The sequence below is a fragment of the Myotis davidii genome, unplaced genomic scaffold (assembly GCF_000327345.1).
Source record: "Myotis davidii unplaced genomic scaffold, ASM32734v1 scaffold815, whole genome shotgun sequence".
Taxonomy (NCBI): domain Eukaryota; kingdom Metazoa; phylum Chordata; class Mammalia; order Chiroptera; family Vespertilionidae; genus Myotis; species Myotis davidii.
The window spans coordinates 756,480-768,925 of record NW_006288179.1 but is presented as its reverse complement, the minus strand read 5'-3'; the positions used below and the strand labels follow the sequence as shown (position 1 = coordinate 768,925).

The 12,446-nt window shown below is 41.6% G+C and overlaps 2 protein-coding genes across 7 annotated transcripts in view; both read left to right on the top strand.

The window, feature by feature from the left end:
- Nucleotides 1–2,972, top strand: part of IER3IP1 (immediate early response 3 interacting protein 1) — a 9,309-nt gene extending 6,337 nt beyond the window's left edge. Inside the window, exons 2-3 of the mRNA XM_006759963.2 lie at nucleotides 1,667–1,768; nucleotides 2,637–2,972. Of these exons, the coding sequence (XP_006760026.1) occupies nucleotides 1,667–1,768; nucleotides 2,637–2,692 (158 nt within the window). The 3' untranslated portion in view covers nucleotides 2,693–2,972. The remainder of the gene's footprint in view (nucleotides 1–1,666; nucleotides 1,769–2,636) is intronic.
- A 5,236-nt stretch (nucleotides 2,973–8,208) lies between these two features.
- HDHD2 (haloacid dehalogenase like hydrolase domain containing 2) overlaps nucleotides 8,209–12,446 on the top strand; it is a 25,490-nt gene continuing 21,252 nt past the window's right edge. Inside the window, exons 1-2 of one of the 6 annotated variants that reach the window (XM_006759955.2) lie at nucleotides 11,042–11,831; nucleotides 11,912–12,168. The gene's annotated coding sequence lies outside the window, so the exon portion shown is untranslated. Of the gene's footprint in view, nucleotides 8,343–8,527; nucleotides 8,670–11,041; nucleotides 11,832–11,911; nucleotides 12,169–12,446 lie in introns of those variants that run through there. The other 5 variants (XM_006759957.2, XM_015561484.1, XM_006759956.2 and 2 more) reach the window with 5 other exon arrangements.

Here is a 12,446-nt window from a genome sequence, read left to right as displayed (position 1 = left end):
GTGGGGGGCGGGGGGTCCCCTGCCCAGGCCTGATGCCTGGGCCAGAGGCATCAGGCCTGGGCTGGGGGCAGAACCAGTGATGGGGGGAAATGAGGATCCCCTGCCCAGGCCTGACGCCTCTGGCAGAGGCGTCAGGCCTGGGCAAGGGGCCGATCCTGTGATTGGATATTGATGGGGGTTAATGCCTGAGGGCTCCCAGTATGTGAAAGGGGGCAGGCTGGGCTGAGGGACACTCCCCCTCACCCCCCACCCAGTGCACGAATTTCGTGCACTGGGCCCCTAGTTTATTAATAAAAAGGAATGAAATATTGACATGCGACGTGGCTGAACCTTGAGATCATTATGCTAAGTGAAAGAAGTTAGTCATAAAAGACTGCATATCATGATTTCATTTATATGAAATGTTGGGGATAGGCAACTATATAGAAACAGAAAGCAGATTAGTGGTTGCTTAGTGCTAGAGGGGTCTGAGGGGATGGGAAGTGGTTGCTAATGGGTACAGGGCTTCTTTTGGGAGTGATAAAAATGTTCTAAAATTGAGTGTTGTACAACTCTGAACATATTTAAACCACTGAATCGTGCATTTGAAATGTGTGAACTGGATGTTAGGTGAGTGTATCTCAGTAAAACTTTTTTTTAAACCACACATTTAAAAAAATCAGACAAGTATTTATTATATCCAGTATGAATTATGAGTAATACAAAAGAAACATGAAACTATATTAGTCAGCTGGGGCTGCCAAAACAAAGAATCATTAAGCAAAGTGAAATCTTGTTTCATTATATTGGTATCAGTATAAAATAAAAACTTGTTCTCTGTCAAGTTTAAGGGTTAACATGTCAGGAATTAAGTCATTTGAGATTTTTAAAAAACGAGTTATGAGATATGATGGGTGAACCTGAAATGAGGACAAGAGAAAGACACATTGTAGAAATGAGGACATGTAAGTCTTCAGGAGAATGTGTCAGGCAATAAAAAAGGAACTAGCAGGTAAAGAAAAAATGATTTATAATATCAGGGAAATGATGTAGAAAAAGGTGAAAGACTCATTTACAGAAAGTAAGTAGGATAGTGAGCTAAATTCCTCACCTCAAATCTGAGAAATGAAGAATGATCAAGGGGAAAGAAAAAAAAAGAGATGTGCCCCTGCTGGCATGATAGGGCATGCTCTGAAGGCCTGACCAGGCTGTGACGAGGTTTAGGTTAAAATTTCCCCTATGTAATGTAGATGGTGAATCTCCGTTACTAGTACAGTGTTGTTATACCAATAATAATGTTGGGCTTCATAAATTCTGAATTGATCTAATTAATTTTTCAATTTGACGCTGCTTTTTCAGTTCTGACTTGAAAAATATCTTGTTAGTTTAAAAAAGGAGTAAAAAAAAATCAGTCAGGGTGTTACAGTGTTCATCTTTACCATGGAATAATTTATTAGACTATAGTATAATGTATAACACCACAGTGGAAATGAAATGAGTTTTTGTTGCTTATCAAAAGTAAAAAAATACTGTAAAGCATTTCCCTTAGTAATGTTTTTAAGTCATATGACTTTATATTTTATGTCTTTAAGAAAGGCTCAAATAATCTTTTAGAAAATGACTAATGAAGGAGCAAGGCAAGGGCATAATACATTTTAACACTGCTAATCGTTTTTATATTATACAGTTGGCTGGGGAACAGACCAGGGAATTGGTGGATTCGGAGAGGAGCCAGGAATTAAATCTCAGCTAATGAACCTTATTCGATCTGTAAGAACCGTAATGAGAGGTAAGAAGAAAAACTAGTAGAACACTCTTAAGTTTTAATTTTGTGGTTTGATTTAAGTAGCAAACTTCTGGGTGTGAATACTATCACATACCACCTTTGTAGCAGGAAATTTTTTTCTCATTAACCTGGCTTTATTGCTTAAAAGTTACTGGTTTCTTTCTTGGCCTCTTATTTCTAAGCTAGTTGGTGCAAATTGAATGCTCAGTGGTGTAACCTGTTTGTATGTTACCTCAGAGTTGAAAGGCAATGATATTTTTGGAAATTCTGTTGCTTCCAAGTGGTAAAGTCATCTAGAGTCCCATCAGGCTTTCAGGAGAAAAATAAGGATCCCACATTTGCTATTCTTTTAGTAATGTTTTAGAGTACCTCAATAAAGAAGAGTTCAAAACCTTTTATTGAAAACCATTAAAACTAGGGTCTCTCTTTGTCTGTCTTCCTCCTTTTTTAAGCTGCTTTAATCACAACTTTGAATATAATGATAAGTTCTTACTTTGGTGATGAAACTACGGCATCATCTTTGTACGTATTTCTGATGTCAAATATCACTGGTAGCCATATGGGTCTATTTCTGCCTAAGTCCAGTGTGCTTCTGTGTTCCTAGAGCTACACTAGCATCATCCACAGATGTTTTCATATTAATCTACTTGTATCAGTGTGACTCTTACCCCCATCACACAAGCCCTCTTTAAATTAAGTTTTGGAGTTTATAATCCAGTGCATGTTTGAATGTTCCTGTTACAAGTATTTGTAATTTGATTATGATGACCTGTTGTTAGGTATTACTGACCTTCTTGGATGCTAGTAACTATGACTTCGTTTTTTTTCTGATATTTTCTTTATAATAACAAACTTTTTTTTTTTTTTGCAGTGCCATTGATAATAGTAAACTCAATTGCAATTGTATTGCTTTTACTATTTGGGTGAAGATCAATGGGGAAAATGGAGATTCAGAAGAAGAGATGTCAGCGGAAGTTATTACTTCGTCTTTATTGGAATATACATACCTTAGCTGGCTGTCCCTGGCCTTGACAAAAATGTAAACATGATAATAAAACGAGAGTCCCTATTTATCTGATTTTTTTTAAATGCTGCACTTATAGTTTCATTATAAAAAGATCAGATCGTCAGAGGTAGTAACTATCCAGGATTGGAATACATTTGATTGATGACTGTTAATAAAAGTTTGTGCTATGGTTAAGATTGTTCAAAGGGTGCAAGACTGTCACTTCTGTGTTTTTAGAGCTTCTCTCACTTCTCAGGGATGATTTTTTTTAACTTTTGAAGTTCATTGTGACTTAGTTATGCTCAGAGAGTGATTATCCTCCTAGATAAAACTTAAAGGATTTAAAAACTAATTACTATATATAAAGTGATAAATGGATAATTGGGATGATTTTATTTTGAACTCTGGTTAAATATTTTGTCTATATTGTCTTGGCTATGAAAAATTCAAATTCATAGTAACTATCGAGGAGCAATACGGTCTGACTTTAGGGAGAATTATAATTTTGTAAGTCAGTCACATAGCGATTGTGTTTTTGTTTTAAATTATCTTCATGCATTTCTTATTTTAGTAATTGGTCTGAATGATGAGAGCAGATTAGTATCTACATATTTTCATTGGTAGAAAAGTATAGACCCTTTTTACAATGGTGACTTATTTTTTGAAATCAGCATAAATATTAGCCTCTAAGGGCAATCCTAAACAATCACAATTATAAACTATACTATGTAAGAAGATTTATCTATGTAAGAAGTATTTACTGTCCCAAAAGTACCGTGTTTCCATTTCTTGGAGTAATATATTAAGGCAGGCGTCCTCAAACTGCGGCCAGAGGGCCACATGCGGCCCGCCGAAAACACAACACTTATCCGGCCCGCCGGGTGTTTTTGCCACCCCTGCATGTCCTGCTTAGCAGCCGACTGTCCCGGGTCCGCAGTGCGCATGTGTGGAATGTCTGAGGCACAGTGAACTGGCCCCCTGTTTAAAAAGTTTGAGGACCTCTGCACTAAGGAGTGTGAGTCTTAATTCTTATTTCCATCTGTCACTAGGGCATTCATGCTGGATAAGTTTTGTTTTGATGTCTTAGACCATTCTGTATTTCACTCATCCCATAATACAGTTTTATGCAGAAATAAAACTATGTAAATGTTTTTTCTAGAAATTACGGGTTATAATATTTAAGAGGGGTAGAATTGCATCTTTGTTTATAGCACAACATTTGTAAATAAAGTAAAATTTCTAAGTCAAGCATGTGTTTTTTTACCTTAGTGTATACCTGTCAGGTGCTAATGAAATTAATCTCATTTTGTGTGTAACACTTCTTATATATGTTTTCTGTAAAATCACTAAGCACAGTTTTAATGAAAGTAAACATTTACAATCCACTTTTTAAAAATATATATTTTTACTGATTTCAGAGAGGAAGGGAGAGGGAGGGAGATAGAAACATCAATGAGAGAGAATCATTGATCGGCTGCCTCCTGCATGCCCCCTATTGGGGATTGACTGTGCAACCGGGGCATGTGCCCTGACCAGGAATCAAAACCTTGTCCTCCCGGTTCATAGGTCAATGCTCAACAACTGAGCCACACCAGCCATGCCATTTTTTTCTTCAGTGAATTTAACTGACATCAAGACTCCTATGACTTAATTTACTTCTAAAACTGGACCAAGTATTGGATGCCTGTTGGCCATCCCTGAGTTACAGATGGATTATCTCTCGGCCCCAGGCTTGTAGCAGAACCAAAGAAAAGTACCAGGGATTCACAGTTGATTACTTAGTTCATGTGGTAACATATTCGGCACTAAAAGGCAATGTTCTTTTGACCTTACAAAGAGCTCATGCATGAGTCTGACTGAGTGTAAGCCACTGACCAGATTCAAAAGCAGCAGCTAATTGAGGGTACTCCCATTTCTCCAACAGCTATGAGCCATACAGAATTTTAAAAAGAAAAGAGAGTGTCCTGATGCCATTTTCATGTTAGACATTGCACCACACCATGCTCATTTAGTGTCAGATACTGCAAAAGTGCAAACTCCCATTAGGGAACAGGCACAGCAGGGCAGGAGCTGAGTATTCTATAACAAAGCAGTTCTGGGGAAAGTGAAGCCCTGAGTATCAAAGTATTTCATCTCTGGAAGCCACGTATACATTTCTAACTGTAATGTGCCTGCAAGCTTTCACAGGTTAACCCTGGTTTCCCCAGGACAGTTGTGATTTCGTAGCCATAGTATCTTTTTAGTAGGCAGTAATTTAAGTGCCCTGCTTGCCTGCCCACATCCTCCTCACTCATTCTCAGAATTAACAATCTGTGATCATTCTGGCCTCCAAGTATCCAGTTCAGTTTCTGCAGTGAATTGATGACATACATCAAGAAGACTCATGAGCAACTTTTATGTTCAATTTATGGTGCTATGTATTCTGACCCTGCATCTGTTTGCCTCTGACCCATCATGAACAAGACTGGCTCCAGTCTATAAATGTTTTAATTGTTTTAATCCTTGCTCTAGGAAATGTTCATTAGTTTTAGTGGAAGTGTGAGAGAGACATCAATTCATTGCCTCTCCACATGCCTCGGCTGGGGATCCAACCCACAACCTTTTGGTTTACAGGATGATGCTCCACCCCAGCCACCCAACTAGGACTCTATAAATATTTACCAAATTTATAACCTAATACTTTAAAAAATATATATATATATATTGATTTCAGAGAGAAAGGGAGAGATAGAAACATCAATGATGAGAAAATCACTGATCGGCTGCCTCCTGCATGCCCCATACTGGGAATCAAGCTCGCAACCCTGGCATGTGCCCTTGACCAGAATCAAACCCAGGACCCTTCAGTCTGCAGACCTATGCTCTATCCACTGAGCTAAACCAGCTAGGGTTATACCCTAATTCTTAAATGGTTTCAAACTTGGATTGCTAATAGCAGAACTAAGTTTTCAAAGGAGTAATAATATAAAACTAGTGCTCCATTATCTAAAACAGATGAAAGCAGGTCTATTTATTTTTAGTTGAAGCAGGGATGGGATCCAAAGGCCCATTGTTCAGCCTCCTCCTTACTCCCACAACCTTTTGGTTTACAGGATGATGCTCCACCCCAGCCACCCAACTAGGACTCTATAAATATTTACCAAATTTATAACCTAATAAAACCCTAAGTTTTCAAAAAACATGGCTTAAAAGTATTGTTTTAAAATCCCTGCTTTGCCGAAACCGGTTTGGCTCAGTGGATAGAGCGTCGGCCTGCGGACTCAAAGGTCCCAGGTTCGATTCCGGTCAAGGGCATGTACCTTGGTTGCAGGCACATTCCCAGTAGGAGATGTGCAGGAGGCAGCTGATCGATGTTTCTCTCTCATCGATGTTTCTAACTCTCTATCTCTCTCCCTTCCTCTCTGTAAAAAATCAATAAAATGTATTTAAAAAAAAAAAAAAATAAAATAAAATCCCTGCTTTATATAGAGTAGGCAAAATGATCTGTGCTCTTTAGTTATATGTAATCACTTGTGCGTTGTACATACTCATAAAATGTCGAGAAAAAGCAATATATTTGAGAACAGGAGGAGGAGGGATATTTTGAGTATGCCAAGCAGAACCTTTTATCAGATGACTTAAACTTCCTAAGACCTCAGTTTTGGCTTGCTTCATCTGTAAAACTGGTCAATAACCGTTTCAGAAGTCTGCTCCAAGTGATGTATATAGATCTTTTTCAGGTCACTAACACTTGATTCTAGATGTCCCTCAACCAAAGAGATGTTCTGAAGTAAAATATCTGTGGTGAAATAAATCACTTTTTAAAAATATCTATTTTTTATTGATTTTGGAGAGGAGGGGAGAGAGGGAGATAGACACATCAATGATAAGAATCATTGACTGGCTGCCTCCTGCACGCCCCCTACTGGGGATCAAGCCTGCAACCCAAGCATGTGCCCTTGCTGGAATTGAACCTGGGACGTTTCAGTCCTCAGGCCAACACTCTACCCACTGAGCAAACCAGCTAGGGCTAAATCACTTTTTCATTGATTTAGTTTAAAGGTTATTACCAATAATAAAATTTTGATGTCATGCCAAATGGAATTAATTTTTGCTAAAATTTCCTTAGCTCCTGATTGGTCATGATATGTCAGATATTGTGAAACTATGCTGTAGACACAGAATGGGCAAATATCTAAGGGTATTAATGATCAAGAAGGATATTTTCCCATTGATTTTTTATAAAGAGAGTGGAAGGGAAGGGAGAGACAAAGAGAAACATGGATGTGAGACACATCGTTTGGTTGCCTTAAGCATGCACCTTGACCAGGGACCAGGGATTGAACCTGCAACCGTGGTAGGTGCCCTTGACCAGAATTGAACTCAGGACCCTCTATCCACTGAGCCAAACCGGCTAGGGCAGGTCCCATCCCTTTACTGATTCTGCTTAAAATCCTTCAGTGGTGTTTTAATCTGGTCAAAAACAGGGTCCTAGCTCTGAAAGGGAAACTAGGAACAGGTTTCTTTTCCTTCAACCAAGTGGGCCCTTACACAGAAACAGACTTAACAAACGTGAATAAGACAAAAACAACCTCCAGGCCAGTGGGGAGGAAAAGCATTGGGCCCCTAGTCCAGGGACCAGAAAGGGTTATAGCTGCAACATGGCTGACTGCGGCACCGCGCAGGGGTGTCGGATGGTGTTCTAGCAGCATCTGAGCTTCCAGTCACGGACAGAGCAGTTTTGTTGAAAGGTTCCGTATGTGTAAACCAGGGTGTCCTATTATGTCGGGATTTTTTTCATTTAGTCATTTCCATAGAGGATGCATATGATGACCACCCCTGCAGTCAAGTATATAGTTCATTTGGATCTAAGGAAGACAAGTACTGTACAGACTCCCAGTGAGAAAGGTGGTCCTAAGTGTCCCAAAATACTATATATATAGTATTGCTTCCCTGGAGGTGACAGGCAAGGCCTGTGGTAGCGCTCTCTGAGCAGAGGCAGGGTGGGCAACGACCATGTCAGCTTTTGGGGTAGCTAATTCAGGAAAAGAGGGACGCTACCTGAGGTAGTGGTTAATTGCAGTGTCAGTATTCAAGTAGCAAAGCAGAAAATGACCTCAGAGATTGGGTGTTTCAAGGAAACTATCTAGGAGATGACTTCTGAGTTACCCCTAGGGAATGTGGAGAGGGTTGCAGCAAAGAAATTACCCAATAAAACTTGGTTCCACCACGGTGCAGCGGAATGGGAAACATTTGCCGAGCGAAGGCAGGGGGCTTTGTACTTCCTCTTGCATCGTGGCAGCGCCCTTGAAAAACAATGGGTCTCCGGAACAGTCTCTCGTTCTTTTCGATAGTGGTGAAAGAGCAGAACTAGGCCCGGTACTGGGTGTCCGAGACTGGAGGGCAACCCAGGACGGACGGGGCGGAGAAGGACGGGGGGAGGCGGGACTTCCGTTGCGGTCCTGGGCCCAGCTTCCGGCGTCAAGCGGAGCTGCCCCGGGCGCTTTGGACCCGCGGCGAGGACGCTGTGTCTGCGGGACTGTGCGACTTTCCTGCTAGCGGGGCCTTTGCTGAGGACGGAACGGAACAGGGGTGAGGAGCCGCCCGCCCGCTGGTCTGGAGGCTGCGTTCCTTTGTGGAAGGGCTCGGGCCTCACCTGTTTGCGTCTCTAGGCCACCCCCCCTCCTGGGCAGGGACCAACCCGCGCGCTTGCTCAGTGAGGACTGTCACGCCCCTCCGATGGGCACCGCCCCCTGGGTCGCGGCGCTGCGGCGCATGCGCGGAGAGGGCGCGCTCCGCTTCCGTCGGGCCCCAGGTGCACCGGGCTGTGGTTGCCGAGGGCTAGAGCGCGGCTCACAGGCGTCCGTGGTTCTTCGGCACGTGCCCTTGGACTGTATGTCGAAGCTGGAGTCCTTCCCGGTCAGTCCGGCGTTTGCTAGGCCCTGGAACGTGGGCTGGGACGGAGCGCAGAGACCAGTCCCGACGCCCCTCCCTACGGGGAAATGGCGGGAATCGCTGTTGAGTGCTGAAAGATTCTAGTTCTAGAAACCGTAGAGACCCAGATTCTTAAGTTTACTTAATTCAAAAGCCTTTATTGAGCGCCAATCTTTAATCTTTCTATCAACCATTAGAGGCAGGTGTCATCCTTCATATTTCAGCAGTGACGAAACAGGTTGAGAGCTTAAGAAAATTGTTCAAGTTCGCGTAGCTAGTGAATTGAGGCACATACAACTCCTTGGTTCTTGCCCTTCACCACTGCATTTCCGGGAATGGATTTGCAGCTGGAAATAGAAGGTTCAAAGCAGAGGGGACATTTAGAAAGTTGTTGAACTGGACTAGATGAAAAGTGATGATTCTAAGAGAAGTGAGTGGATTCAAGACTGTAAAGGTAGGACTGGCATTTGGCAACTGAACGGATGGGAGGAAGGAGTGGGAAGAGCCTGCTGGGTACATCTGGATTAGTGGTGCTGCCATTCACTCCTATGGATCTTAGGAAAAAGAGCAACTTTGAGGGTTGTTAATTAGGACTTGTTGGATTGAGATGCCCCTTGGATATTTAAGGGGAGATGTCCTCTGAAGTATCTTGAAGAGTTCCTCTTAGGATGAGAGAATTTGCCTCGACTTTGTACCAGTATCAATTGTTTGTGTCTCTTCTAAGGTATATCCTATATAACTTGTTCAAACTGGGAGATGGTGGGCCATGACTCAAGATAAACCAGGAATATGGACTATCTTTGAAGCCTTTACAGTTCTTCTGGGGGTGACACAAATATTTTACAATTACTTTTTTTTTTGAAAAACAATTTTTTGTGCTATCGAATAACTTCCTTTTATTGAGACATAATTGACGTATAACATTATACTAGTTTCAGGTGTACAACAATGATTTGATATTTGTATATGTTGAGAAATGATCATGATAGGTCTAGTTAATGTCTGGCAATATACATAGCTAATTTTTTTTTCTTGTAATGGGAACTTTGAAGAACTATTCTTAACAACTTTCAAATATGCGATACAGTATTATTAGTTACTATGCTTTTGATCCCCTTCACCCATTTCTCCCTCTTATCCTCCTACTCTGGCAGGCACCAATCTGTTCTCTGTATCTCTGAGTGTAGATGCAATATAGTAATCTCAGTTCTCCTAATAATGCTCTATTTGAGTCAATGCAATTCTAGTCAGAATCCCAAAAGGTGGGATTTTATTTTGATGGGAAATGACAGACATCAACAGGTTCACAGTTTGTTGTGGGTAATGGTAATCGTATGAGTTCCAAAACTATTCTGTGATTATTGTAGTATTGAGTAAATGAGTAAATGTAATGTTGATGTTTAGAAAATCAGGGTTCTCAAATGGGAGAAAAGAACTATGAATGTGGAATGGGATGAGAGGAAGAACACTATGGCATTGATTTGGAATTGAAGATCATCATGAATTCATGATTTAAAAAATGTATACATTTTTGCCCTGGCTGGTGTGGCTCAGTTGGCGACCGCTGCTCCAAAGGTTTCCTTAAACCAGCAGTCGCCAACCTTTCGAACCTCACGGACCACCCGTTAGTGACCGCTGGGTTAGAGCATTGTCCTGTGGACCAGAAGGTCACAGGTCCAATTACCTGCACCTATGTTGCAAGTTCAATTTCTGGTCAGGGTGCATAAGGGAGGCAACCAATCGATGTATTTCTCTCACGTCAGTGTTTCTCTCTCTCTCTCTCTCTCTCTGTCTCTCTCTCTCTCTCTCCCTCTCCCTCTCTCCCTCTCTCCCTCTCTCCCTCTTTCTCTCCTTCCCTTTTCCTCTCTCTAATATCAGTTTTTAAAAATCTAATTTTTAAAAATATATGCTCTGGCTGGTGTGCCTTTTGGAGCCTTGTCCCATGCACCTAGAGGCTGCTGGTTCGATTCCCAGTCAGGGCACATGCCCAGATTGTGGGCTCAATCTCCAGCAGGAGGTGTGCAGGAGTCAGCTAATCAATGTTTCTCTCTTTCCATCTCCCTCTCTTTCTAAAAATCAATTAAAAATTTTTTAAATAAAAATATGTACATTTTTTAGCACTGCAATTCTTTTTTTTTATAATATATTTTTATTGATTTCAGAGACTGAAGAACTAGAGTCAAAGTACTCTGTGTCTTAGCAAAATTAGTTTATTTCTGTTTGTATTTAAATTTAAATTTCAATATTTAAGTTTCTGACTTAATTTCAATTTCAGTATATAAGCTATTAACATGGTTCAAAGCCAAAACTAAAAGCACATGGGCAAGTTCATGACTTCTCAGTGCCTGAATTTGCTAATCTGGGTAAGATTGCGTAGAAGTTTCAATAAAGTGATAAAGGCTGCAGAGAACTTAGCATGGCACAGAACATATACAGCATCCAAAAAATGTGAGCTGTTCTGGCTTTTCTCCTTCCAGCCACTTCTCTTGCTTTTCCTGTGACCCCAGGCCATACATTATGGGGTAGAAGTAGTCAAGGCCTACAGTGAGGCTAACTGAAGAAGTATATTTTGAGTTCTGGGGCTTACCATGGGTTTATTTAGTTTTTATATTTATACCTTATATGCAGAGATGACTGACTTGGAGTAGGAACAGAGTTTGGGAAATGGGAGGAGCAAAGGAGCTATAAGCTATAAGCTGGGAGGGAATACAGGGAGCATCTTTGCCCCCTGAAAGGAATGCACCTAAGAAAGAACAACACTTAGAAGGACAACACTGGGCAATCTAGCGTATTCCTGGCAGTTTTGGGAGATGGACCAGCAGCAGGGATTAGCAAGCCCATATTGAGAAGGAGAAAATCAGGGCTTCGGGGGGTAATGTGATACATTTAGTCTTCCAGCCTAGATCTCGAGACTGTAGGCAGAAGAGAAAGATTGAGACTTTATCTTGCCTCCCTAACCCACATATTGAGGAGAAACCTGGGACCAGAGCAGGGAAGACACTTGGCCAAAGTCACACAATGAATTTGAGGCAGAATGAGGACCACCACCTGAGCCTACTGACTGTCAGTCCCAAGCTCCACGATCACATTTCATAGGGACCTAGCTAGGACAGAGATGTCTTCCCACCACCCACCATCTGTCCCAAGGTAAGATTCTATTAAGTTTTTCCCATAGATTCCATAGATTCTCCACAAATTCGTGGTAATTACCTATTTATATTTCCCAGGTTCTTTCCCCCTTTCCGTCTGCTTCTCAGTTTAAAGGAGATGGCTCCTCCATGTCCATTGTCACATAGGGCTTGACACATAGGAAGTGCTCAGTAAACATTTGCCCTGTAAAGATACAAGTGAATACAGCAACTTGGCAACATGGCAACATTCCTGTAAGGATACAGATGAGCACACACCCTCAGACTCAGCAAGACCCCAGAGAAATGTTCACATCTACGTTCACCAGGAGATGTTCACAAGGAGGTTCAAAGAGGTACTCTTCATTATAATAAAACTAGAGGCCCAGTGCACGAAATCCTTGTGCGGTACAGCCCCTAGGCCTGGCCTGTGATTAGGCAGCCATGGGCAAACTACGGCCCGCGGGCCGGATCCGGCCTGTTTGAAATGAATAAAACTATTGAAAAAAAAGACCGTACCCTTTTATGTAATGATGTTTACTTTGAATTTATATTAGTTCACACAAATACTCCATCCATGCTTTTGTCCCGGCCCTCCGGTCCAGTTTAAGAACCCATTGTGGCCCTCGAGCCT